The 24,785-nt window shown below is 44.5% G+C and overlaps 1 protein-coding gene across 1 annotated transcript in view; it reads left to right on the forward strand.

Moving 5' to 3' along the window:
- The window catches only part of rnf43 (ring finger protein 43), a 180,867-nt gene that overhangs the window by 147,762 nt on the left and 8,320 nt on the right, over positions 1-24,785 (forward strand). The window contains exons 3-8 of the mRNA XM_078225020.1: positions 2,494-2,568; positions 7,517-7,657; positions 11,839-11,940; positions 13,523-13,690; positions 14,299-14,401; positions 15,271-16,860. Of these exons, the coding sequence (XP_078081146.1) occupies positions 2,494-2,568; positions 7,517-7,657; positions 11,839-11,940; positions 13,523-13,690; positions 14,299-14,401; positions 15,271-16,860 (2,179 nt within the window). The remainder of the gene's footprint in view (positions 1-2,493; positions 2,569-7,516; positions 7,658-11,838; positions 11,941-13,522; positions 13,691-14,298; positions 14,402-15,270; positions 16,861-24,785) is intronic.

Genomic DNA, 24,785 nt, shown 5'->3' on the forward strand with positions numbered 1-24,785 from the left:
ATATTTATGGTTCCAAGAAAACTCTCCTAAAGTTTTATTTTAAGAATACCTCTTCTGACATGCATGAGCCAGAAGTACTAGTTGAGGTCACTGTGGTCTCTAAGTATTGGTCTCAGCTCAAGCTCCTAGATCATAAAGAGCGAAAGTTTCACTGCAGGAAATCCTACAGTGAGAATAACCTCCTCCCTCTGCCCCAGAAATGAAGCCTGCCATCATGGAAGGATTTATCTAAGATTTGCTATCTACTGTATTTTACATCCTACATTGCTGTTTGATCATTAGCTGGATCACTGCTTTTACCTTTGGCTGGTGCTCTGATGGTATATGTGAGTGGCACTGATCATCTTCGATGTGGGAACATCAATGACTCTGATGAGCCTTTTGAGCCTTCTGATAGAGAAACTGCCTCGGGAATTTTGACCTCAGTGCCCCCTTTTCAGAGTACACTTAATGAATGTAATAGCATGAGTTTGGAAGGTGTACTAGGCTGATGAAATTCTGAGCCCTTTTAGTAGTTATTACATGCACACTACTAGTTCCTGCCTTTCTCCACTCACCGTCTCTGCTGTCTATCAGATTGTTTGAATTGTCTTTGATAGCTCCAATCTGATTACCACAGAGGGAAACTTTACTCATAGAGATTCCCAAATGATATTCATGAGATGAACAGCCTTGCATAAGCAGGGGAAGGAATCCAACAAGTCAGATGCTTGAAGCAGGAGAACACATTTCCAGGCTGTACCACAGATAAGGATGTTGTTATCTTGAACATGCTGGGTGAAATTCAGCTATTGCTAGTACCATTCCAACCTCTTTGCGAGAAGCATCCTGCTAGGCATGTACTGTGCAGCCTTTAAAACCTTTATGCAGCATCAAAGTGAGATTGAGTTCCACTGTTTAGCATATCTCGTTCCTGAGGATGTACATTAGCGATCTTCCTCAGGGAAACTTAGGAAGTTGAAGAAAGGCTGTGGAATGTTCCTTAAAATGGTAGAAAGACATGGAAACTATCTCAGGAATTCCCCTTGGGGAACAGCTAACTTAAAGCTTTCCAAATCAACCACCAACCGCCCCCCCCCAACATACACTTTGCTCACTTATTATATTGATGGTTAAAAAATAATTCTCAGCCAATTTACCTTTCTCAACTAACTATCAATAAGAATCAGCGTCTAATACTTAAAAAGATTCAAAACCACCCCACTTCAGAGGAATTATTCTGTTGCAGCAAAGAGTTGGCTGATTAGCTTATTATTTAGCTGCTCTGTGAAGATGACATTATAAATTACACCAGTAGAATTGGAGATGTTCTGAAATTGTCCTCAATATGTTGTACCTCAGCACTAAAAAGATTATATTCAGTTAGAAAAAGCTATAAACAAATGTAAAGATATACCTAAAAAAATAAGGAGAAAGCTTATTCGTGGGTAACTGAATGTGGATGTACTTATGCAGCAATGTATCTCAGCAATGTTGGATTGTGTAGTACTGTGTCAGTGTTTGGTTGTGGAGTGCTGTGTGTCAGTGTTTGGTTGTGGAGTGCTGTGTGTCAGTGTTTGGTTGTGGAGTGCTGTGTGTCAGTGTTTGGTTGTGGAGTGCTGTGTGTCAGTGTTTGGTTGTGGAGTGCTGTGTGTCAGTGTTTGGTTGTGGAGTGCTGTGTGTCAGTGTTTGGTTGTGGAGTGCTGTGTGTCAGTGTTTGGTTGTGGAGTGCTGTGTGTAACTGTGTGTCAGTGTTTGGTTGTGGAGTGCTGTATGTAACTGTGTGTCAATGTTGGATTTGGTGTGCTGTGTGTAATTGTGTGTCTCAGTGTTGGATTGTTTCGTGTTGTGTGTAACTGTGTCGGTTGGGTTGGGTTGTGTTGTGCTGTGTGGAACTGTGTGCGTCGGTGTTGGGTTGTACTGAAAAAGATTTTGGGTAATCAGCGCCCCCTGCAGTGTGTTATCTGCCTCTCTTGGTCCAGATTTCAGCAATGCTTCGCCGTGTGTGACCTTTAGAAACATTTGGTCCGAAGGATCTTGGTAAAAATACATGGAAAATTCTCCATTCATGTACCCAAATGCTATTGGGTGTTTTGAACATTTGACAGTGAGATTTGGAGTGAAAGCTGTGTAAAATTTGGAACAGTTAATTTTTATTTTAAACCTCTGTTGCACAGCTGCTGATAGTAACCCCTTAGTCACCTAATTTGCTGTAAAACCACCCCGACACCCAACTGGCATTTCCCCTACATTCTGCTGTCTCTGTTTTTGTACTTACTCTAATACAGGTGGCATTCTGCTCTGCACGTTTTCACTTCTGACGAGTGCATGGTCGAGCATTTCAGTTTGATATCTTAACATTCCTATCGTTATTGAGATAGAAATCTGGAGCCTTCTAACTTTATCCCACGATCACAAATACGGAAACTTGTGATTTTGCGGTTTTTTGTGGAGTAGGTACACTTGGGATGTGCCATTCGTACTTTCGTAACTTTTGCCTTTTCTCCCTTACAGGCCAAGTTTGCCATTCAGAGAGGTGCCACAGCAGTGATCTTCGATGTAACAGATGATGCAAGTGCTGTGGGTCAGGTAAGATGAACATTCAATGTCTTTGTCATTAACAGTAATCATCAGGCTGCAAGAATGGTTCAGATGTGGAGATGCCGGCGTTGGACTGGGGTAAGCACAGTAAGAAGTCTCACAACACCAGGTTAAAGTCCAACAGGTTTACTCTAATGCAGGCAGATATCCACTCCATCTGACGAAGGAGCAGTGCTCCGAAAGCTTATGGTATTTGCTACCAAATAAACCTGTTGGACTTTAACCTGGTGTTGTGAGACTTCTTAGAATGGTTCAGGACAGAGATGATCTTTCATTAAAGCCCGTTTTCTTGTAACTCACCAAAAGTACCTGTTGTCACCTCCCACCAGCACTGTACTGTTCACACACATCTTATCAGACGTCATTATCCAAATTGTCACCATGGGAAGTTCCCATCACTGTATAGAGGCAATCTTTGATTCCACAGGAAGTTGCATTAAAACTCCATTCATCATCCTGGAGAGCAGTTGATGTCTTCTGTAAAGATGGAGATGTGCAGCAGCTAGTTTATGCACCGCAAGATCCCAAAACTAACTGGGTGAAATAGATGACTAGTTAATCTGTGGAATTGATTGAGGGAAGAAAGTTGACGAAGTTGTCACGGGCCCAAGAACATCCCTGCACCAGAACAAGAAAGGCAGGGCCTAGGTGTCTCAGTGTATCACGGATCCTACAGCGTCTACTGAGGAACGTGAATAATCATAGCAATCCAAGGCAAAAAAAAAATCCACTAACATCCCAAAGCAAAACCAACCAAACTGCTGGTTTATTAGTCATCATTCACCGTGCTGAAATGTATTTACATGAATGACTCTTTGTAGTGCCACAGCATGAAAGATTTCATCATCATCTCAAACATATTTACCTTTACAATCTTTAGTCATGTTCTTAACCAAATATTTATCCCACTTATTTTTAAGGAGTTAAATCCCACATCAACTGATTTTGGTGGGAATTCATCACGCATCAAAAACCAAGGTTTGTATTTATATAGCGCCTTATCAAATTGCTGAGGACAATTAATTACTTTGGAATACAATGACTGTTGTTAGGAAGCAAACACAAGTCATTTTTCAGAGTGCAAATATCCCATCAACAGCAGTGAGTTGAACATACACTATGGGCAGTGTCTGAGCATTCCACAGTAGGTAACTCATCTTCTGACTCCTCAAAGTCTCACCCCATCAGCTACAAGGCACAAGTCAGGAGTGCGATGGAATACTCTCCAATTGCCTGGATGGTTGCAGCTCCAACAACACTCAAGAAACTTGACACCATCCTAGACAAAGCTTACCTGCTCAATCGTCCATCACCTTAAATGCTTGCTCCATCCATCACCAGAGCACCTTGGCTGCAGTGTGTAACATCTACAAGAGGCAGTGCAAAACTCCCCAACATTTCTTCACCAGCACCTTCCAAATCCAACTTCTACCAAGTACTAGGACAGGGGCAGCAGATACGTGGGAAATCACCACCGGCAAGCTCCAAAACAAGTCTCACACCATCCTGACATGGAAATATTTTGCTGCTCCTTCATCGTAATTGGGTCAAAATCCTGGAAATTTCTACCTAATAGCTCCGTGAGAATACCTTCACATCTGGACTGCAGTGGTTCATTAAGTGGCTCACCACCTTTTCGAGGGCAATTAGGGATGGGAAATAAATGCTGACCTAGCCAGCACTGTCCACATCCCATGAATGAATAAATTAAAAGTATGTGATCTGAACAATGACACTTTGACAAAGCAGCAACACTTCCTCAAGTGCTGAGACACTCTGAACCTCCATGAAGCACAGCAACCTTGACAATGATGAGAAGAATTTACTACCAGTCATTCAAATGGTGACAACTTATCCACCAATCTCTAGAGATAAGAAATAACAAAGGTATGAAGTCTCTTGTGGGAGTAGTTTATATGTCTGCTAATAGTAACAACACAATTAGGGGGTGGGATATAGGAAGAAATAATGGGGGTTTGTGTGAAAGATACATCAATAATCATGGGTGATTTTAATCTACATATAAGTTGAACAAATCAGATTGGCAAAGGCAGCCTGGAATATGAGTTCACTCTGTTTTTGGGATAGTTCCTCAGAGCATATGTTCTAGCACCAAGCAAAGAGCAGACAGTTCTAGATCTGGTAATGTGCAATGAGATAGAATTAATTAATTACCTCATAGTAAAGGCGCCTTAGGTAGCAGTGATCAAAATGTGAATGAGGTTTGCACTCAGTTTGAGACAGAGGAGTGGGTCTGAGATTAGTGTTTTAAACTTAAAGGCAATTGTAAAGGAACAAAAACAGAGTTGGCTGAAGTGAACTAGACAATTAGGTTATGGAGTAGGTCAGTAGAGATGCAGTGGCAGACGTTTGAGGAGGTATTTCCGAACACTTGGCTAAGGTACATTCCAGTGAACTGATGATTGCACATTAGTGCTCAAGAATGGATTCTATTCCGAAGAAGGTAATTCTGGAAAAGGACCAGATAATGAGATGGCATTAGGGGAATAATGATGAGGATCAGTCATATGAACAATGCTATCTGGACAAGTTTCTCCACTCTGTGGCTTTGGCATCATTAGAGTTGGTTTGAGTGTACAAGGGAAATGTGACTCATTCAAAGAAGGGCACATTATATACCAGACATGGGAGGAGAATGGGATTAGAATTTTAGATTAAATGTCGGTGCTAATTATCAGCTTGTGTTGTGCCAAGGATTTAAAGCAATGCTTTAATACTTCATACATAATTTAAATTTAACAAAATGACTTTGGACAAATTATTTATTGATAATGGAAGAACGAGCTTATCCGCTTGGGCTTAAAGCCCATGTGCCAAATACTGCAACTGGTAAATTTGGTACAAACGCTTCTAGGTTTGGCTTAGGCATGTGCCTTTCAAATGAAAAACTAAAATAACCCAGTAATCTAATAGTATAAATGGAAAGACAACACAAAAGAATACAAGAATGATGTCTTGTTAATTCCAATGAGGAAGAATGAGTATGAAGTTAGCCTGTACTTTATGAACATACAAAATAGGAACAGAAGTACGCCATTCGGCCCCTCAAGCCTGTTCCATCATTCAGTAAGATCATGGCTGATCTGTTTATGCTTCAAATTCCATATTCCCTTCATTAAAATAGGTTTATTTCCAAGATAGCCAGGTAAAGTCAACAGACTCTCCCAGTTCATTCCAGACAATCATGGCGACTTTATCGGCATGTCACGCCAGTCGATCAGCATGGCGAGCCAGTATGATCGCATGAGAGGCGAAAAACCAGGTTTGCACTGGTTTGAAATAGACTCTGTCTAATCCCCCTACTGGCGAGAATCACACTTTGCCTCATTTTTTTCTCCGTGCCATAAAATAGTGTCTGGGAGTTCGCCTAAAAAATGGGTGTGATTCTCTCCCATTTTCATGCTTGTTTGGCACTTGGAATTTTATTGGTCAGCCCCTCAGAATGAGCTAATACCCTAATCCTTCCCCAATTGGTATTGACTGTGCATAATCACCAATTTAAAGCATGCAGTTAATTGCAACACGAATGCAACATTAACAGTCTTTCCCTTAATGTTACACTCCCACCACCACCACCCCCTCCCCCCCCAAAAAAAAGAATGGAGCCCCTCACTAAAGTCAGCAAGTTGCTTAGATCAATGTTCTCTAAGATTTGACGACAAGTGAGCAGCAGCAGTTGGACTGAATAACCAACTGGACTAGTGCTAAGGATTATAAAGATACCACATAGGGGTACCAATGGGACTGGAGTTGGTCATCGATGATATACTATAGTCTAATATATCACTATATATTAGAGTGAATGTTAAGCTAAGGGCAGGGGAATGTTATGGGGGATGAAGTGACTATTGACAGTGGAAAAATGTAAAATGTTTGTGATGGGAAAGGAAACAGAAAAATGTGAAAAGTGAGACCAAAGTGGCTGAAGATATCAGAAAAGATTGCAAAACAGGGCTGAGAGCTGTTTGTAAATTGGTTGCAGATATTTAATGTGAGTAAGAATGTAAGAAGGAAGCAGGGAAATTGATAGTGAGAGGGAAATGAGAGATTGTAATTAGCAGATGGGGTATTCAAGCCCCTATGGATCCTTCTAGTGAGTAATTAGTTACAAGGTAGTAGGTCAGGAAATTATGGCTGTCCTCCTGTCATTAGGCAACTTTTAAAGCTAGTCAGACTGGCGCTGAAGTTAATGACGCAGGTCGGGGGAAACACAGCCCTTGACGAATCGATACACCATAACAGCTAGAAAGCATCGTGGAATCTTCAGTGAAACAAGGGAGAGAATGACTAGCCTCTGGGCAATGCTGATTGGAGTTTCATAAATACAGGAGCTATTTAAAAGGAAGGCTTCTCATTTAATCTTACTATTCAAAAGGAAATGTGATATGTATGGAGCACTATCGCATCGCACCGATAATGAAGGAAATCATTAGTCATTTAATTTGTGGTGTGGTTAAGTGTAGAGCACCTGATGAGCTCTAATCAATGTTACATATAGGCTGTGGTAGCCAGAATCCAGCTACCCACACAGAGTGTGCGCCATCTTCATGAGGACAGAAGCAGAGTTTACCCAGAATGTCCACTAAATTGAAGCCTTGTAAACCTCTACTGTCTTGTATTTGCAGTAAGGAAAGCAGATAAATTCTGTCTCCAATATTGTGAAAGTGAGTCTCTGCCAATTTGTAATCCATCTCTGTTTTAAAACCATTTAGCCCCGAGTGTCGTAATTTGTAAACTCTACGTTTCTTTTGTTTTGTGCCCTGTGTTGTGAACACTTCAAGAAATGCCAAGCCTTAATTTACTGAGACCAGTTGTTAATTCTTGTTCAAAATGGTTTTTAAACAATAAGTTGCATACTTATTAAGAGCCTTTCCAACGAGACACTCCTTAACGTGGCTTCTCATCTTCCCTGCAGCTAAAACAGAATCACGATGATCCTCTGCTTCGCCCAGTTATCCTGATCCAAGGCCAGGATGCGTTCCAGCTGATGAAGGTCATCAAAACTAATGGCGAAGCCATAGTCAGGATTCACGTCAAGACTGAAACACAGATTCGGGTAAGTTTTAAATTAGAACTAAATCTCGGCTAAACACTTGAAGGGCATGTTTAGCAGGATGAGGGGAGAGGAATTCTGATGAGCTATGGATTTGTGCAAGGTCTTGAATCACACACATGAAACCTTGAACCGGCACAGAACTATCTACAAATTCAGATTCCCCCCTCAGCCTCCTGCTTTTTAGTCATTTTTGGTGCATTGCCCAACTGAAAATAGGTTCCTAATGCTCAACAGGCCTAGTTGTTTACACTGGTCTCTTCAGCAATTGAGTAACACCATAGTTGTTTCAAAGCTGCATGTAAAACGTCACACAATTAATGTCCAGTTATTTTCATAGAAATTTTAAAGATGGTATGACAAAGTGAGCAGTGGGAATGAGGCTCTCGAACGAAATTGTTGACCTTTGTTGAAAGCCTTGGTTCTGGGAGAATCTGAGAGGGTTGTGGCCTTGCAGAACTAATTATAGAGCAGCCAACCTGTGGACGGACATTTCCTGGGGTCTGTCTCTACGCACAGCCTCAAAATAATACCCCGTTAATTGCATTTTTCAGTAGCAAGTTTAAAACCTCCGAAATATATCTGGAAGTGAGTCTGAGGTAGGAAATGTGATTGCAGGCTGAATGCATTTTAAGGTAAACAAAAAGCCTTCTCTATTCATTCAGCTAAGAGCACTTCCTGCCACTTTATCCATTTATTGAGGAGAATAACACTGAACCAGAGGAGCCTACAATTCCACTGTCGCTTTGTCAGGTTAAAATATTCCAAATTTAGAATTATTCAAGCAAATTCAGAACCCAAATATCCTCATTAGGTTGTACAGATTCCCAGGTGGCATGTTAAGTAGGTGGGGAAAGAGCTGACAGAAGTATAATGGTGTGACTTGATAACTCATTCCATTAAGCCACCCACCTTTTGTCAAACTTTGCTTTTTTTTTAAAGCATGCAGTAATCCTTTCCTGTATGGTCTGGTTTTGGGAAAAGTGGGAGCAGTGATGTATTGTGGATCACATTTGTAATGTCCAGGGTCAGTCAGTAAAAGCCATCGCTATGGTTCAGCACACAACACCAGGGCAGCATGGTGGTGAGCACTGCTGCCTCACAGCGCCAAGGACCCGGGTTCAATTCCCAGCTTGGGTCACTGTCTGTGTGGAGTCTGCACGTTCTCCTTGTGTCTGTGAGAGTCTCCTCTGAGTGCTCCAGTTTCCTTCCACAGTCCGAAAGACGTGCTGGTTAGGTGCATTGGCCGTGGTAAATTCTCCCTCCGTGTACCCGAACAGGTGCCGAAGTGTAGCGACTAGGGGATTTTCACAGTAACTTCATTACAGTTTTAATGTAAGCCTACTTGTGACACTAATATATGAACTTTAAACTTTAAAAACTTTAAATTTAAACTTTAACATCCTCACAAGCAATCTGAAATGTGTGGGGTATCTAAAAAAAAAACCAATAACTTCCCAAGGTTCTCCAGCCAGTCTCCGTAAGGAATAATCCTGCACTGACGGATATTCTGCTGAGATTTTCAAAAAACAAAGCATGTCACTTTATCAAAGATCAGTCTCGCCTTCCCTCCATGTACCTTAGTTCCTTCTCTATCCAGCAATGTATCGAATTGTTTGTCTAACTGTTTTATGCCACCTGCCTTAATGCCCTTTTCCTGGCAACTTGTTCCCCAATTATTCTTTGGGTCGTTAAGTTCTTCCTTTAGCATCCTTGGGACCTGCACTCTGAAGTTCTCTCCTGAAAATCCTTCCCCTTTTGCTATCTCTCTCCCTCCAACATAAAAAAAAATGTCCTCAATCACTTCCCCTAAATCCTGCTTCACAAGGTCACTCCTTTCCTCTTTGCCTTTTGTGAAGCCCTGTATAGATGCTCCTCATTTTTAACCTGGGCCTCCTGGTATCTAAACCAATCATCACAGAGCACCTGGAGCAATTTCTGTTCATAATTTCAAAAACTTCAATTCAGTCATCCGGAAAGTTCCTTTCCCCAAAGAAAACCAGCCCAACTTCTATAACCTTTCCTTAAAACTTAAATTCCTGATATCCAGAATTATAAAAAATATGTTGACCCTCTGCCTGCTCTTAAAGACAACAATCTCCTTCCTGTTGAGTGCGTTTGCCACATGGGGCTTTGGTGGGGAATTGAAGGCTGGAGTACCGATAAGTACGTCCAAATTCTGGCCATTGAAGACTATATTGTAGATAACTGAGTTGAGGGTCACATCGCAATAAACATGTACCGAGTGTAGGCGTTAACTGCTGTGAACCTGAAGGGGTGTCCTCTTCTCTCCTGTGTGATCAGCCTTCAGGCAGTGCAGTGTAGGCTTGGTTGCTGAGCACTACCTTCCATTGTCGATCCTGCAAGTCTCAACAGGGATTCAGACGCAACTATTTCTTTGCTTTGTTTCTCTTACAAGTCAAATCCTTCAACCAAGTGCAGATGTACAGGTGAGGGAATGAGTCACAGACAGCTAGTGACTGCTGGGAATTATCTTTGATATTCCTGTGGCATTTCCAGTCTGCACGGTGTCCCTGGAAATGGAGCTCTGACTCAGTGGCTGCCTGTTCATGTAATGTAGCAGTGATGATTTGCTATCGCAGCTTTTTTCCTCCAATATTTGTCATCTACCCACCTACCAAAAAATGAGCCACTCGTTTAGTGAGGGAAGATTATAAGAGTTGTGGTTCCGATGTGAGTTTCTTCAACACTGGCCTTGCACAGCAAGTGGTGTTCACATTCCTGTGGTACTGAGTTCGCCCCACCACCTGCCACCCCTGATTACTTAACTTCCATCAAAGCCTTTATTCTTCAAAAAAAAAACTGAGAGGCTTACACCACTCCTCGGCAAAGCAGCCAGCATAATTAAGGATCCCACGGACCCCGGACATTCTCTCTTCTACTTTCTTCCGTTGAGAAAAAGATACAAAAGTCTGAGGACACGTATCAACGGGCTCTAGAACAGTTTCTTCCCTGCTGCCATCAGACTTTTGAATGGACGTACCTCTCATGAAGTTGATCTTTCTCTACAAGCTAGCTATGACGTAACACTACATTCTGCAATCTTTCCTTTCCTTCTCTATGAACGGTATGCTTTGTATAGTGTGCAAGAAACAATACTTTTCACTATATATTAATACATGTGACAAGAAATCAAATCAAATCAGTCAGTGTGACTTTTGCTAGAGGTTGTTTGACAATATTCTGAGAGCGAGGTTCAGAGATCATAGAATCATACAATCATAGAAACCCTACAATATAGAAAGAGGCCATTCAGCCCATCAAGTCTGCACCGACCACAATCCCACTCAGGCCCTACCCTCATATCCCTACATATTTACCCACTAATTCCTCTAACCTATGCATCTCAGGACACTAAGGGCAATTTTTAACCTGGCCAATCAACCTAGCCTGCATCTCTTTGGACTGTGGGAGGAAACCGGAGCACCCGAAGGAAACCCACGCAGACATGAGGAGAACGTGCAAACTCCACACAGACAGTGACCCAAGCTGGGAATCGAACTCGGGCCCTGGAGCTGTGAAGCAGCAGTGCTAACCACTGTGTTACCGTGCCGCCCCATGATGATGGGGAGGGGAGCCCCCAGCGTGATCATCACGTCTTGTCTCTGTTTTCCACCGGCATCACATCATACCAGCAGGTGGGAACATCTGTCATTCCCGGAAGATGCAGCGTTAAGCTGATTTTTGAATATTTAAGTATATTTAAATGTAAACCTGATGACGTCACCAGCCAGGTGGGGAAGATCTAATCGTCCCTGTCTCAAATCCTATTATGGCCCCCTTGTGAGAGCTTTTGGTCATAATGGGATTTGCACGTGTGTGGGATTGGGCTGGAAAATCGCCCCCAATCCCTAATGAAGCTGCTAACTGTTTAGGGCGTGTGTTGTTGCTGAGCCAGTGTTATGCTGTTTAATGGAAAAGCATCTGTATTTGTCTTTGTTCATTCATAGAATGTGGGCATCACTGACAAGACCAGCATTTGCTGCCCATTCCTAATTTCCCTTGATTTGAGTGGCTTGCGAGGCCATTTCAGCAGGCAGTTTAAAGTAAAGTTTGTTTATTTATTAGTCACAAGTAAGGCTTACATTAACACTGCAATGAAGTTACTGTTAAGGGGCAGCCACATCGAATTGGTAATAATTATTTTCTCTCTCTCTCTCCAGCCAGCCTACGATGTGGGGATCCTGATGACTCTAATTGTTGCTTTCTCAGTAGTTGTCATGATCCTGGCGGTGAGAATCAAGTGCAAGCAGAATCGGACTCGGGTAAGGGCAGTGCTACCTCCAGTTTGTAACTGTCCTGGCTATTAGCTTTCTGTTCAACTTTAGCCCAGTAATGTAGCCTTACTGTGATTTACAGCAATGAGTGCTTATGTTACTACACCTATGAATATAGCAGCATTCTATGTTGTTACTGTTGCAGTGGCAGCATCAGCTTGGTTCTAAATTATGCCCGAGTAACACTAGTGTATTCTGCAATAATTGCACTGTATATGTCACTAATAAATCTGCCAATCTAAACTCTGCGGTTAACTATCTGCATCAAGGCTACAAAAGCTTTGGACTTGATTATTGGTTGGTTCTCTCAATTTAAAGTTTGCTTGTATTTAGAACTGAGACTTACCATGGAAACACAGTATGATTGCAAGCATCAAAGAATCTCAGGAGTTTGAGTGGCACTCACTGTATTCCACTTGTAGGATTTAGCTCCACATCTGGCCCAAGACCAGAGCCATCAGATTTCCACAGCTGTAGAAACCCATGTATTGTTCCTAAAAGCTGTTAATAAACACTTTAAATTGCCCATACTTGTACACCAAATAGACAAAGTTATACTGACAAATAAAAGAGATGCTTTCCTAAAGGTTGAGGTTAATGCACCCCTTTGGAGCTTGAAGGTGCTTTACTGTACCTTTTTAATTTAAAAATGGAAACACACTGGAGGTGGACAGCACCTGTGAAGAACACGAAAGCTAATCGCTCAGATGTGCGGCATTTAGAAAGGAACAGAACATAAGGAAGAGAAAGAAACAACAGAACAGTCACGCACAATAGAAAAAAAGAAATGTAATGGCCTGTAAAGTGCTCAGGTAGAGAATAAGAGATGCTCAAAGTGATGTACTGGACAAAAGAAAGTATGAAACAAATAAAAGGCATAAATGAGACAGTGTGAACAGCTGAGTAGGGGGTGGGGAGGTAGAAAGGGAAGCATGAAAACTGGCAAAGAGGAGCAGACTCCAGTGATCTAGGAGTGGAAGAAAAAGAACAGTTGGCATAAAGGATGCAGCTGTGTTATGACTGGGAAGGATTCCTTCCCAAAATACAACCTACTCATTCTCCTCTTCCCCAGAGACATCGGCACTCCCTCCCGATACTGACAGAATGGAAATATGAACTGTAGAGGGGATATGAAATTAATACCAAAGAACTACATTATGTCTAGCAGAAAGTTGAGGTCTGTCAAAGATGGGAACCTCAACAAGCCTGCCCTGTTTCCCATTCATCTCTTTCTCATCCTTCCCTCCCAACAAAGAGATTTTCTTTATCCTCGTTTTCTCCCCTCATACTCCACAAGTCATCTTCCACCAACTTCAAAATTTTCCTGCCACCAAACATATCTGATATGGCTCCCATTTTTATTCCCTTGTATACAAAGAGTGCAGACTTGTGCATATCTGGTGCATAGTTGGCTTAGCCACCCCTCAGTAGATTGAGTTAGACTATATCAAGTGCCGCTGGGCCTTCTCCCCTACAGCAAAACCACTTCTTACTGCCAGGGTCAGTGACTCATTTTTCAATGTTAAATGCAATTTGTTGTAGCTAATGACTCGATGTCCTTTTTCTGCAGAATTCCTTGCAGCAGCAGACTATCAACGCAATCAGCCGGCTAGCTACAAGACGTTACCAATCCCGGTGCCGAGCTCAAAGTCATGAGCGTCAGAGCAGCCTAGATTCTCAGAGCAGTATGTCGGAGCCAGTGTGTGCTATCTGTCTGGAGGAGTTTTCTGAAGGACAGGTGAGAAGAATTAGTGGCAACTTGAATTTATATTTTAGGATTCAAGCACTAGTCAATATCTTTGTTCTTCCTTTAGCATGACATAGAAATCTTGATTAGTAAAGACTAAATGGATTCAATTTCTTATCCTGATATCCTTCAATGATCAGTCTCCCCCACCCACTCCCCGCCACCCCAACAAGTTGGATTTTGATTCTTATTTATGTTGTCTGTGTTTATGCCATACATCCAAACCTACTGAGTTCTGAATTAAGTCTTTGCAAATGTCCTATGATTTTGAAAGGACCAGTTTGCTGGATTGGTCACTGAGGTGAAAGGGCAGTGTTCCAGCTTTACTAGCTAGTTTGCTCATCAGAGAACAAGGAAATCTCGTTTATCTGGGCTTGGGTGAGAGCCTCAAAAATCTCTTGCGTCATCCCATTTGTCTAATTCTGCTTTCACCTGTTGCTTGATGCCATAGCCTTCCTGAAGCTGATCCTAGCAGTTTGATAAAAGATTCTCACTCATTATTAACTCTGTGCGGTTCTACTAAGCGACTAACTCTTGTGTTTTGTGCTGGGTGCCCATGAGAATGCATTGCTTATCCTGCGGCTGATTTGTCTTTGTAGGACCTACGGATAATTTCTTGTTTCCATGAATTCCACAAGGAATGTGTGGATCCCTGGCTTCTCCAGCATCGCACCTGCCCCCTCTGCATGTACAACATCATTGGTAGGTGAAATTTCAGTGTTCACTTGTAGCCATTTTTGAAGGAAGTAAATGCCAATTTGGGTTTGATGCTGTGGTTTGTTAAATGGTGAGGGCAGGAATGGCTGGGGTCAAACAACCTGATTTAATAGCATACATACCTCTGAAAGCAGTGACTTCAGGAAGGCATGACCAACTGCAGAGGTGGTTCATTTCACTGTCTCTAGAGGGAAAAGCACAAGTGCCAGTAAATATAAAATACATGCTGCCGTCAAGGATGTTATTTCATGCTGTCTGCACTCAGGCAGTGAGTGTGATTCTCACTTTGTTGTCTAGAGGGACTTTTCCATGACAGCAGAACAGATCTGAAATCATGAAGATGAGTTTCAAACAACTGAATTGATTAAAATTTACCTTTCTCTCTAATCTTTAACTGCACACCTTAATGCTGAGATCAATGCTCAGATTTATCCCACTCTCAAGTGAAACTGGATTGAATTCAGAACCAAACATTCAAAACTCTGTTCTTCTTGCCTGGGGATTGTGATTTAAAATACAAATGAATAAATGCCAAACAAGCCCAGGTTTGCAGCTCTGGTTGGTTGCAGGCTGCACAATCCTATCTCCACAGAGCCAAGCCAAGTCACCTGTGAACACATACACAGCTAGAATGTGTGCCATGCCTTGTCTGGTTGTAGTGAGAAATGAGTGTCAATTTGAGTTTGACTCAAAGGCCCACATTCTACACATTGCTTCGAAGACTGGTTATATTCAGCTGTTTGCTGGTCTCTAAAGCTGTGATGGCCCATGAGTCTTGGGAATGTAATTAAAGATCAAAGGAAATGTTTGGCCGTAGTGGTCACTAACAGTTCATTGTTCCATCTTATTTTCAGAAGGTAGTTCATCTGCTGCACAACATGAAGTCCACGACCAAGCCAACCCAGCTGCTCAACTAAACCAGCGTATCCATTTGCTCAGACGATACCCGGGCCATGCGCACCTTCACAGGCCGAACACTGCCATTCCTTCCAGGGCTCCCCATTTGAACAATCCCAGAACTCCAGGAATGCAAATTGCACCCCCTGGCCATTACTTTGTTACTCCAGAAGTCTACCGTGTAGGGTTTAACGCTATGAGATATGTGGCCACGAGGCCGCAACAGTCTTCAACATTGCATAGGTGCAACTATCGCCATGCTGATGGCCAAGGAGTTTTCTACAGGCACCATAGACCCTTTACTGTTCGAAAAGGACCACCTTGGCCAGACCAAGCTCTTCATCGACCATGTCTACATAAACCTCCCTGCAGGCCGCAGCAACTTTCTGCATGCAGTGCACCGCCATCTTCACATAATTTAAAGCCTAATTGTGCTCCTGCTCATTCACAGCTCACCAGCAGCCATGACAACCACAGCTGCTCAGGGGACAGTTTTGGTATCAATTGTTCAGTGCGCAGTGGGTACCTGGCAGACAGCCCAGGTAGTGACTCCAGTTCAGGTCCTTGCCACTGCTCCTCCAGTGATTCAACACTGGATTGTACGGACATCAGTAATCATTGTACTTATGGGAGCCAGTCAACGTTCCGTAGCTCTCTGAGCAGTGAGTATGATCCCCTTGTGTACTGTGGGGCAGGTGGAGAGGGTTTGAAGGGTTCGTCCTTTGAAGAACAGAGACCCAAGTCACTGGACTCGGTTACTAGTCCTCAGGAAGATCATGTGCTTAGCCACACTCACTACCACCATCATCGGCATCACCATTACAGTGATGCTCACCCAAGTCCTGAAGAGCACTGTATGAGCCATGGCAGAAACCCATCACAAAAGCAGGAAAATGAGCAGTTAGAGGAGTTCATGAGTGACATTCAACACTGCCAGCAGCAGGCGGAATTCAGCTGTCAGTCCCAGTACACCCCTCACCCTGTCCAGTGTCACTGCTTGGAGCGGCACCTATTGCTTCCCCCTGGACTCTGCCTCCCTGAAACCTCACTGCAAAATATGGATGTTGAAAGGGGTGAGAGCCAGGATATGTGTGCCAAACCGGACCAAGTGCCTTCAGAAAATATACCCAATCGGACCAGCAACAGGAGGAGGAGGATGAGAAGGAAAAGAAGTTTCCAGCTGGATCAGCCAGTGGTGTACTTCCATCAAGACTGTGATACCCTGGAAGACTGTAGAGTGCACATTCACTATGGGAACAGTGGGAGACAGTGCCACATTCCAGATATTCAGCAATCAGTGCCAATCCCTTTAATCCTCAACAATGGAGTCTCTAATGAATGGAGTTTCCCATTCTGTGAGTGTCCTGGCTCTCTCTGTCAGCAACGACGGTATCAGGTTGGTTCTGAGCCACAGTTGACTGGAGAGCAACACAGAAGCAACATGGATCCAGGCCAACCATTTCAAGATAGCTGTACTGAAGGATACTGTGATGGAGGCCCAGTACAAGATGAGTCCCTCTACTGCCAGGCAATCCCCAACAATCCAGGTAGGTACAACTGCACACATCGTTTTTCAGAAAGACAGAAATATTTTTTGATATGCCAAAAATGATTTTTTTTTTGCCTGTGCAGGATTTTTAACGTTTTTTATTTCTGGGAAAAACATGGGAAGGGTAATGGAACACAGCTACATGGGGTATTTCTCTAAAGAGAGGCGTGAGGTCAGATCCAGAGTGTAGTAGTTTTCATGTAGTGTGAAGTGTTAAAAGTTGTGAGTCTAATATGTTAATAGCTGTGGGAGATTTCAGGTACCAGGTAAGTATCCAATGCCATTGTCAGTGATTGGATATGTATTCAATATTGCTCGGGGAAATACAGCCTTTTGTAACTGGATTTCATCTCTTCCAATAACTTATATAGCTCTCAAGCTCTTTCACAGGACACTGAGCCACACAAGTTATTAGGTCAGATGATCTAAAGCTTGGTAAAAGAGGTAGGTTTTAAGAACTGAGTTAAGGGAGGATAGAGAGATATAAGGAGGGAATTCCCCTGGCAGCTGCAGGCAACTAGTATGCACAGGCCTAGAGGGCAAAAAAATGCCCATTTTCAGCATCAATTGATCCTACACTGATACTGATGTGGGAAATGGAATCATGTCATGCTGGTGAAGAGGAGGGAGATTCCTCAATTTAATCTGTGCTGAACCAACCCTGGGAGTGTTTGGCATGTGAATAGAGAGGCAGTTTTACTCTATTTGGAACCTGTGCAGTGGCTGATCTCAAAGTATCTCCTGGGATGGTTAGAGAGCTTTCCTCTAACCTGTGCTGCAGCTGACCTGGGAGAAGCTTATGCTGACATTGCATCTTTTAAATGCAAAGTGTTTCATTTCTCAGCACTGGAACTCCTCACCATAGTGAACAGAAAATTCACACACAACACACGACAAAAATAATCAGCTACACCCTCCCTTGCAATATACTTTCCCACACTACAGCCGTGACTACTCTTCAAAAGTACCTCAATTCTGTAAAGCACATTGATGGCTGCATGGATATGTGTACTGGTGTGGCTGTTTACATGTGTAATGATGCCAAGCTGAAAGTGCCATGATTGGTTATATGTTGGAGAAATGATACGCAGGACAGAATTTGGCTAAAAACAAAGGGAGCTTCATTAATGATGTGTGATCTCCATGGCTGCTGCTTCCCTCTGATTTCCACCCTAGGTCTATTACATAATTTCTGGTACCCACCACCCCGAACATCCCCAAACAAGTTCAGTCGCTATTAATAAGTCAGACAGTCTGGAGGTCATCCCTCTCGGAACAGTTGACAGTGATCCTCTGGCGTCACACTGTTGGCAACTTCTGACATGTTCATCTTTGCACTGACGTCATCGGTGGTTGGTTTAACCGGTGTTGACGTAGGAACTAGAGGGTGTCCCTTTGTCTGAACAGAAGGTGAGGTGTTACTTTCCCCAGCAGTGTCTGGTAGTGTAGGAGGGTTCAAGTCAGGACTTTGTAAGTCTGATCCTGAATTTTCAGCAGGTTCCGGATTTTATGGATCTGTTCTTCCAGCCGATAAATGGTCTGCCTGTCTCCTCCAGATAATGTCATCTCTGGTCTGGGCAGTGAAAGAGACAGCTCCAGTTTGCGCAAGGATAGTAGCAGGAACCCATTTCTCCCTGTGGAGTAGTTCCGAACCAGAACTCCTTGTTCTTGATGGAACACTCTGCGTTTCGCCTTGCCTTCCCACCATTCCACTTGTGCTTGTCGTTGCTGTCACACAATCATCTTAGTTTATGGAGGTTTTAAAAGATTAAATGCGAAATGCAGTTGCCTTTGTATCATGGGTAAAGCAGGAGAGGTCTTGGTCATGGAATCTGTAGTATTCCGGTAAACAGTAAGAATTTGTTAAGACGTTTAATAAGCGAACTTTGTTTTTTGGTTCCTTTCAAGGCATGTTTTAGGGTTTGGATGAAGCATTCTGCTAGTCCATTAGTAGCAGGGTGATATGATGTGGAAGTAATCTGTTGAATATTGTTTTCTTAAGGGAAGCTTTCAAATTCCTGTGAGACAAATTGAGGTCCATTGTCGCTTATCAGCTGTTCAGGAAATCTAAGGCCACTAAATACTCAATAGTTTTCTCAAAGGTGGTAGATGTCATCACAGTGATTTCTGGCCATTTGGCGTGAGAATCAACCATTACCAAGAACATATGTCATTCGAAAAGTCATACAAAATCCACATGCACACGTTGCCCAGCCTCTTCAGGCCATTCACATGGATGCAGTGGTGCTAAGGACAACATGTTACTTAATTTAGTGTAAGAAGAACATGTTCCAGCTTTCTCCTCAATTGCCACGTCCAGTCCAGGCCATCAGAAATAACTTCTTGCTACTTTCTTCAGTGACTTTGCAATGACCCTTATGTAGCTTCCCTAAGCTACCGGGGCGGCATGGTAGCACAGTGGTTAGCACTGCTGCTTCACAGCTCCAGAGACCTGGGTTCGATTCCCAGCTTGGGTCACTGTCTGTGTGGAGTTTGCACATTCTCCTCGTGTCTGCGTGGGTTTCCTCCGGGTGCTCCGGTTTCCTCCCACAGTCCAAAGATGTGCGGGTTAGGTTGATTGGCCATGCTAAAATTGCCCTTAGTGTCCTGAGATGCGTAGGTTAGAGGGATTAGTGGGTAAATCTGTAGGGATATGGGGGTAGGGCCTGGGTGGGATTGTGGTCGGTGCAGACTCGATGGGTCGATTGGCCTCTTTCTGTACTATAGGGTTTCTATGTTTTCTAACACCCACTTCCTCAGTGGTGGCAGAATGATCACTCTGAGCCCCCCTAGAAGACATCCCGATTGTACTGACAGCTTAAATCTCCTGGAGTTGCACACTTTCAGGTTAGATGTTAGTTTCAAAGTCTTCCCTTGTAAAGTCATATCCATCATTTCTGAGAGTACAGCGCCGCTCCGAGTGTGTTTTCTCACTTCCTAGAAGTGACTGTATTGTCTACTCATTTAAAGTAGAAGATATTCCACTTCGAGCAGTCCAAAGAACTGTCTCATAGTGCCAATCTTGAAAGTCTGTCCGCATTACAATGTAGACTTGACTGTGGGTACATAATGGTATAAGCATGTATAGACAAGAGCAATGCCCATTTTTACATTCTACTTGCCACAAGTAACTGAATTCCCATGTGTGATCCAAAAATGGTAGTGAATGGATGATGGTCCATCAACAATGCAAACTCTCTCCAAGACAGGAACTGATGGAATCTCTTTACTCCAAAGGTGATCCCAAATGCTTCCCGTTCAATCTGAGCATGCGTTACTTTCAGTTTTACTCAAAGTTCAAGAAGCAAAAGCAATGGATCTTTTTTCACCCAATGGCACGATGTGGGAGACCACCATTCCTACACCATAGGGGGATGTATCACAAGCCAACTGTACAGTTAAAGTAGGATCAAAGTGGATGAGACCTTCAGACTTAAGTAACATTTCTTTGGCTTGCCTGAAGCCGTTATTGCATTGATCTGACCACTTCTATGGTTTGTTCTGGCACAAGAGGTTATGTAAAAATTTCAGAATTGTTGCCAAGTTTGGGACAAATTTTCAACAATCTCTGGAAGGACTTGTGTTCTGATAATGCAAATGCCTCTATAATGGCCTTAGCCTTAAAGAGATTTGTGAAGGCCAATGGCGTCAATCGCATATCCAAATACTCAACTGAGGATTGGTAAAACTCCCACTTTTCCTTACGGTCTTCCAATCTCTGAAGAATGGCATCCAAGTTTCGAAGGTATTCATCCTCCTCTCTTCCAATGGTTAGGATGTCATTCAAGTAGCACTGGACTCCACTCAGAATCTGATCCATTGCCCTTTGAAACTATGCAGGAGTAGATGTGATACCAAACGACAATCTTCAGTACCAGAACGAGCCTTTGTGTGTCACGATTGTCAGCGGTTCCTGTGACTACTTGTTCACGTTCATCTACAAGCAGGCCTGGATCTGGAGAATTTTGCTGAAACTTTAGCCTCCTGATAAACCTGCAAACAGGTCTTCAATGCGAGTTAATGGGTACTATTCAGCACATGACACTGGATTTATGATGCCTTTGAAGTCTCCGCAAATCCTTACAGATCCATCCTTCTTGATGACTGAAACAATAGTCTTCATCAGTTGCTCCAAGTCAGCCTCCACCTTCAACCTAATAGTATATAGTACAGACCTTGCCTTTAAGCATTTTATTTGGCTTCTGTCTTTTATTTATAGTTTGACTGTAGTATCCTTCATGCTGCCTGAGTCTCCATTGAGAATGAAAGTATGCTTTTTCAAGGTTTTCAGGAGACCTGGCTCTCCATTGGTCACCATGTTGACTTCAGCCCAGTTCAGTCGCATCTTCTCCAGCCATGTACAACCCACCAATGCTGGATAGTTTCCCTTTACTACATGTACTAACAAAGTACACAGCCACTTCAGTGCAGTCCCTCAGGGGAACCACTTCCTCTGTGTATGTCTTCAGCGCTTTCCTTGATAGCCTTAAGTTTAAAGTTTATTTATTAGTGTCACAAGGAAGCTTGCATTAACACTACAATGGAGTTACTGTGAAAATTCCCTAGTCGTCACACCCCGGCACCTGCTCGGGTACACTGAGGGAGAATTTAGCATGGCCAGTGCTACATCTTTCAGTCTATGGGAGGAAACCGGATCACCGGGAGGAAACCCACGCAGACACAGGGAGAACGTACAGACTCCACACAGACAGCGACCCAAGCTGAGAATCGGAATCGCAACCCGGTCCCTGGCATGGTGAAGCAGCAGTGCTAACCATTGTGCCACCATGCTACCAGTAAGGGAATGCATTGGAGTTTCTCATTATGGACAGTCTCTAGCAATAGTGAGACTGCTACCCCAGTGTCAACTTCCATCCTTACCGGCTGTCCTTCCAGCTGTGGAGTGACCCAGAATCTGTGTGTAGTACCAATGATAAGCACATATAGTGATAATTCCTTCTCTGACTGTGAGTCTCTTCCCTCTTTTTGATCCTGTTGTACGGCATGGACACTTCTTTTATTTTGTTTAAATGCTGTCTTGATTTGTTCTTGCTTTCTATTTTTATTCATTGCTTGCTTTTTCTTTCTGCAGAGCACGTTTTGTGTGTCATTTTTTTCCATAGCTTTAATATCCCAAGTCTCTACACCAGCATTCATCAGCAGAATGCCCTGGGTTCGCACATCACTAACATGTACGAATTTTGGCGGCTTTGGGTGTTGATTCAGTGGAAATTTTATGTATTTGAGTAGACAAACTCAATTGCTGGGCTTCCTTTGCAGCCAGCTCCATCGACACAGCAATTTCAATGGTCTTTTGCAGAGCTGGATTACTCAGTTAACAGACATTTTTGTGTTGCTTCACTGCATTGACCGTAAACAAATCTGTCCTGAATAGTCTCATTCAGCACATGTCCATACTCAAAATATTCTTCAAGTCTTTTAAGCACTGCCACAAGTTGAGGGATTGACTCCCCTCCTCTTGATTTATTTTATGGAGTCCAAAGTGCTCTGCAGTCACCAGGGGTTTCGGTGAAAGATGTGTTTGCAGAACTTCCACAATCTATTTATACATTTTAGTGCCAGGTTTGTCAGGTTGCATTCAAACTATGGGAGCGATTAACAGTTTTACCCCATCAACCTCAGGAAAGTAGGCACCAGAATTTCTACAGTCCAGAGGGAGGCCATTCAGCCCATCGAGCCAGCACTGAAAACAATCCTATCCTGCTAAGGGGCAATTTATCATGGCCAATTAACTAACCCGCACAGCTTTGGAGTGTGGGAGGAAACCGGAGCACCCAGAGGAAACCCACGCAGACACAGGTTGAACGTGTAAACTTCACAATATGAGAGAAAACGCTGAAAATCTCAGCAGGTCTAGCAGCATCTGTAAGGAGAGAAAAGAGCTGATGTTTTGAGTCCAGATGACCCTTTGTCAAAGCTAAAAGGCATAGAAGGTGGGAGATATTTATACTGCAGGGTGAGGGAATGAAAGATGAGTCCTAGCCATGGAAACCAGGGGAAAAGACTGCGAATAGCTGTCCACAGAGAGAGTAAAGGGTGTGAATGGCAAACGGCAGAGAGGTTGTAAGCTGTGACAGATGGAGATGTTGGGGAGGGGGGAAAAATGGGACAGAGGTAGTTCTGATGATGCCACTTTCCAAAGTGGTGCTTCTAATATGTGCTCCTTTTTCCTCAACCATGGATTCCCATCTACAGGTGTCGACAGGGCCCTCAACAGCAGTCCATCTCCCGCGCCACGACCTTCACCCCTGCCCCTCCCTCCCAAAACAAGAATAGAGTCCTCCTTGTTCTCACATTTCACCCCACCAACATCCGCATGCAAAGCATAATCCTCTGCCATTTTCCAGCGTGATGCCACCACCAAACGCATCTTCCCTTCACTCCCTCTGTCAGCATTCCACAGAGACTGTTCCCTCCAGCATAACCTAGTCCACTCCTCCACTATACCCAACACCTCTCCCGTCACTCATGGCACCTTCCCATGCAATCACACCAGGTGTAACACCTGTCTTTTTACCTCTTCTATGTTTACCATCCAAGGTCCAAAACATTCATTCCAGATTAAGCAGTGTTTCACTTGCACCTCTTTCAAGTTGGTCTATTGCATTCGCTGCTCCCAATGTGGTCTCTATATTGGAGAGACCAAGCGTAGACTGGGTGATCGCTTTGCTGAGCACCTTCGGTCTGTGCGCAATCAGGACCCTGACCTTCCCGTTGTTTGCCATTTTAACACACGATCCTGCCCCCATGCCCACATGTCTGTCCTTGGCCTGCTGCAATGTTCCAGTGAAGCTCAACGCAAACTGGAGGAACAGCATCTCATCTTCCGGCTAGGCACTTTACAGCCTTCCGGTCTCAACATCGAATTCAACAACTTCAGATGGTTTGCTCTACCCCACCTCGGCCCCCTTTGTTTTCATTCCATTTTATTTAATTTTTTACTGTTCTCTACCTTTTATTTCTTTATTGTCTTTCTTCGTTTTTCTTCCCCACCCCCCACTCTTTCCCCCTACTTCATCCCCCTTCCCTTACCTTTTCTCTCCCCGCTTCCCCTTTTCTACATTCTCCCTCAGTCCCATTCCACCTCCCCCCCTCCCTCCCCCCCTCCCTCCCCCCCTCCCTCCCCCCTCCCTCCCCCTCCCTCCCCCCTCCCTCCCCCCACCCTCCCCCCTCCCTCCCCCCTCCCTCCCCCCTCCCTCCCCCCTCCCTCCCCCCTCCCTCCCCCCTCCCTCCCCCCTCCCTCCCCCCTCCCTCCCCCCTCCCTCCCCCCTCCCTCCCCCCTCCCTCCCCCCTCCCTCCCCCCTCCCTCCCCCCTCCCTCCCCCTCCCTCCCCCTCCCTCCCCCCCCCTCCCTCCCCCTCCCTCCCCCCCTCCCCCCCCCTCCATCCCCCCACCCTCCCCCCACCCTCCCCCCACCCTCCCCCCTCCCTCCCTCCCCCCCTCCCCCTTCCCTCCCTCCCCCCCTCCCCCTTCCCTCCCCCTTCCCTCCCCCTTCCCTCCCCCTTCCCTCCCCCCTCCCTCCCCCTTCCCCTCCCCCCTCCCTCCCCTCCCTCCCCCCCCCTCCCTCCCCCTTCCCTCCCTCCCCTCCCTCCCCTCCCTCCCCTCCCTCCCTCCCCTCCCTCCTTCCCCCCTCCTTCCCCCCTCCTTCCCCCCTCCTTCCCCCCTCCTTCTCCCCCCACCCTCCCTCCCCTCCCCTCCCTCCCTCCCCCTTCCCTCCCCCCCCTCCCTCCCCCCTCCCTCCCCCCTCCCTCCCCCCTCCCTCCCCCCCCCTCCCTCCCCTCCCTCCCCTCCCTCCCCTCCCTCCCCTCCCTCCCTCCTTCCCCCCTCCTTCCCCCCTCCTTCCCCCCTCCTTCCCCCCTCCTTCCCCCCTCCTTCCCCCCTCCTTCCCCCCCTCCTTCCCCCC

This window comes from Mustelus asterias, chromosome 12, assembly GCF_964213995.1.
Source record: "Mustelus asterias chromosome 12, sMusAst1.hap1.1, whole genome shotgun sequence".
NCBI classification, from domain to species: Eukaryota; Metazoa; Chordata; class Chondrichthyes; order Carcharhiniformes; family Triakidae; genus Mustelus; species Mustelus asterias.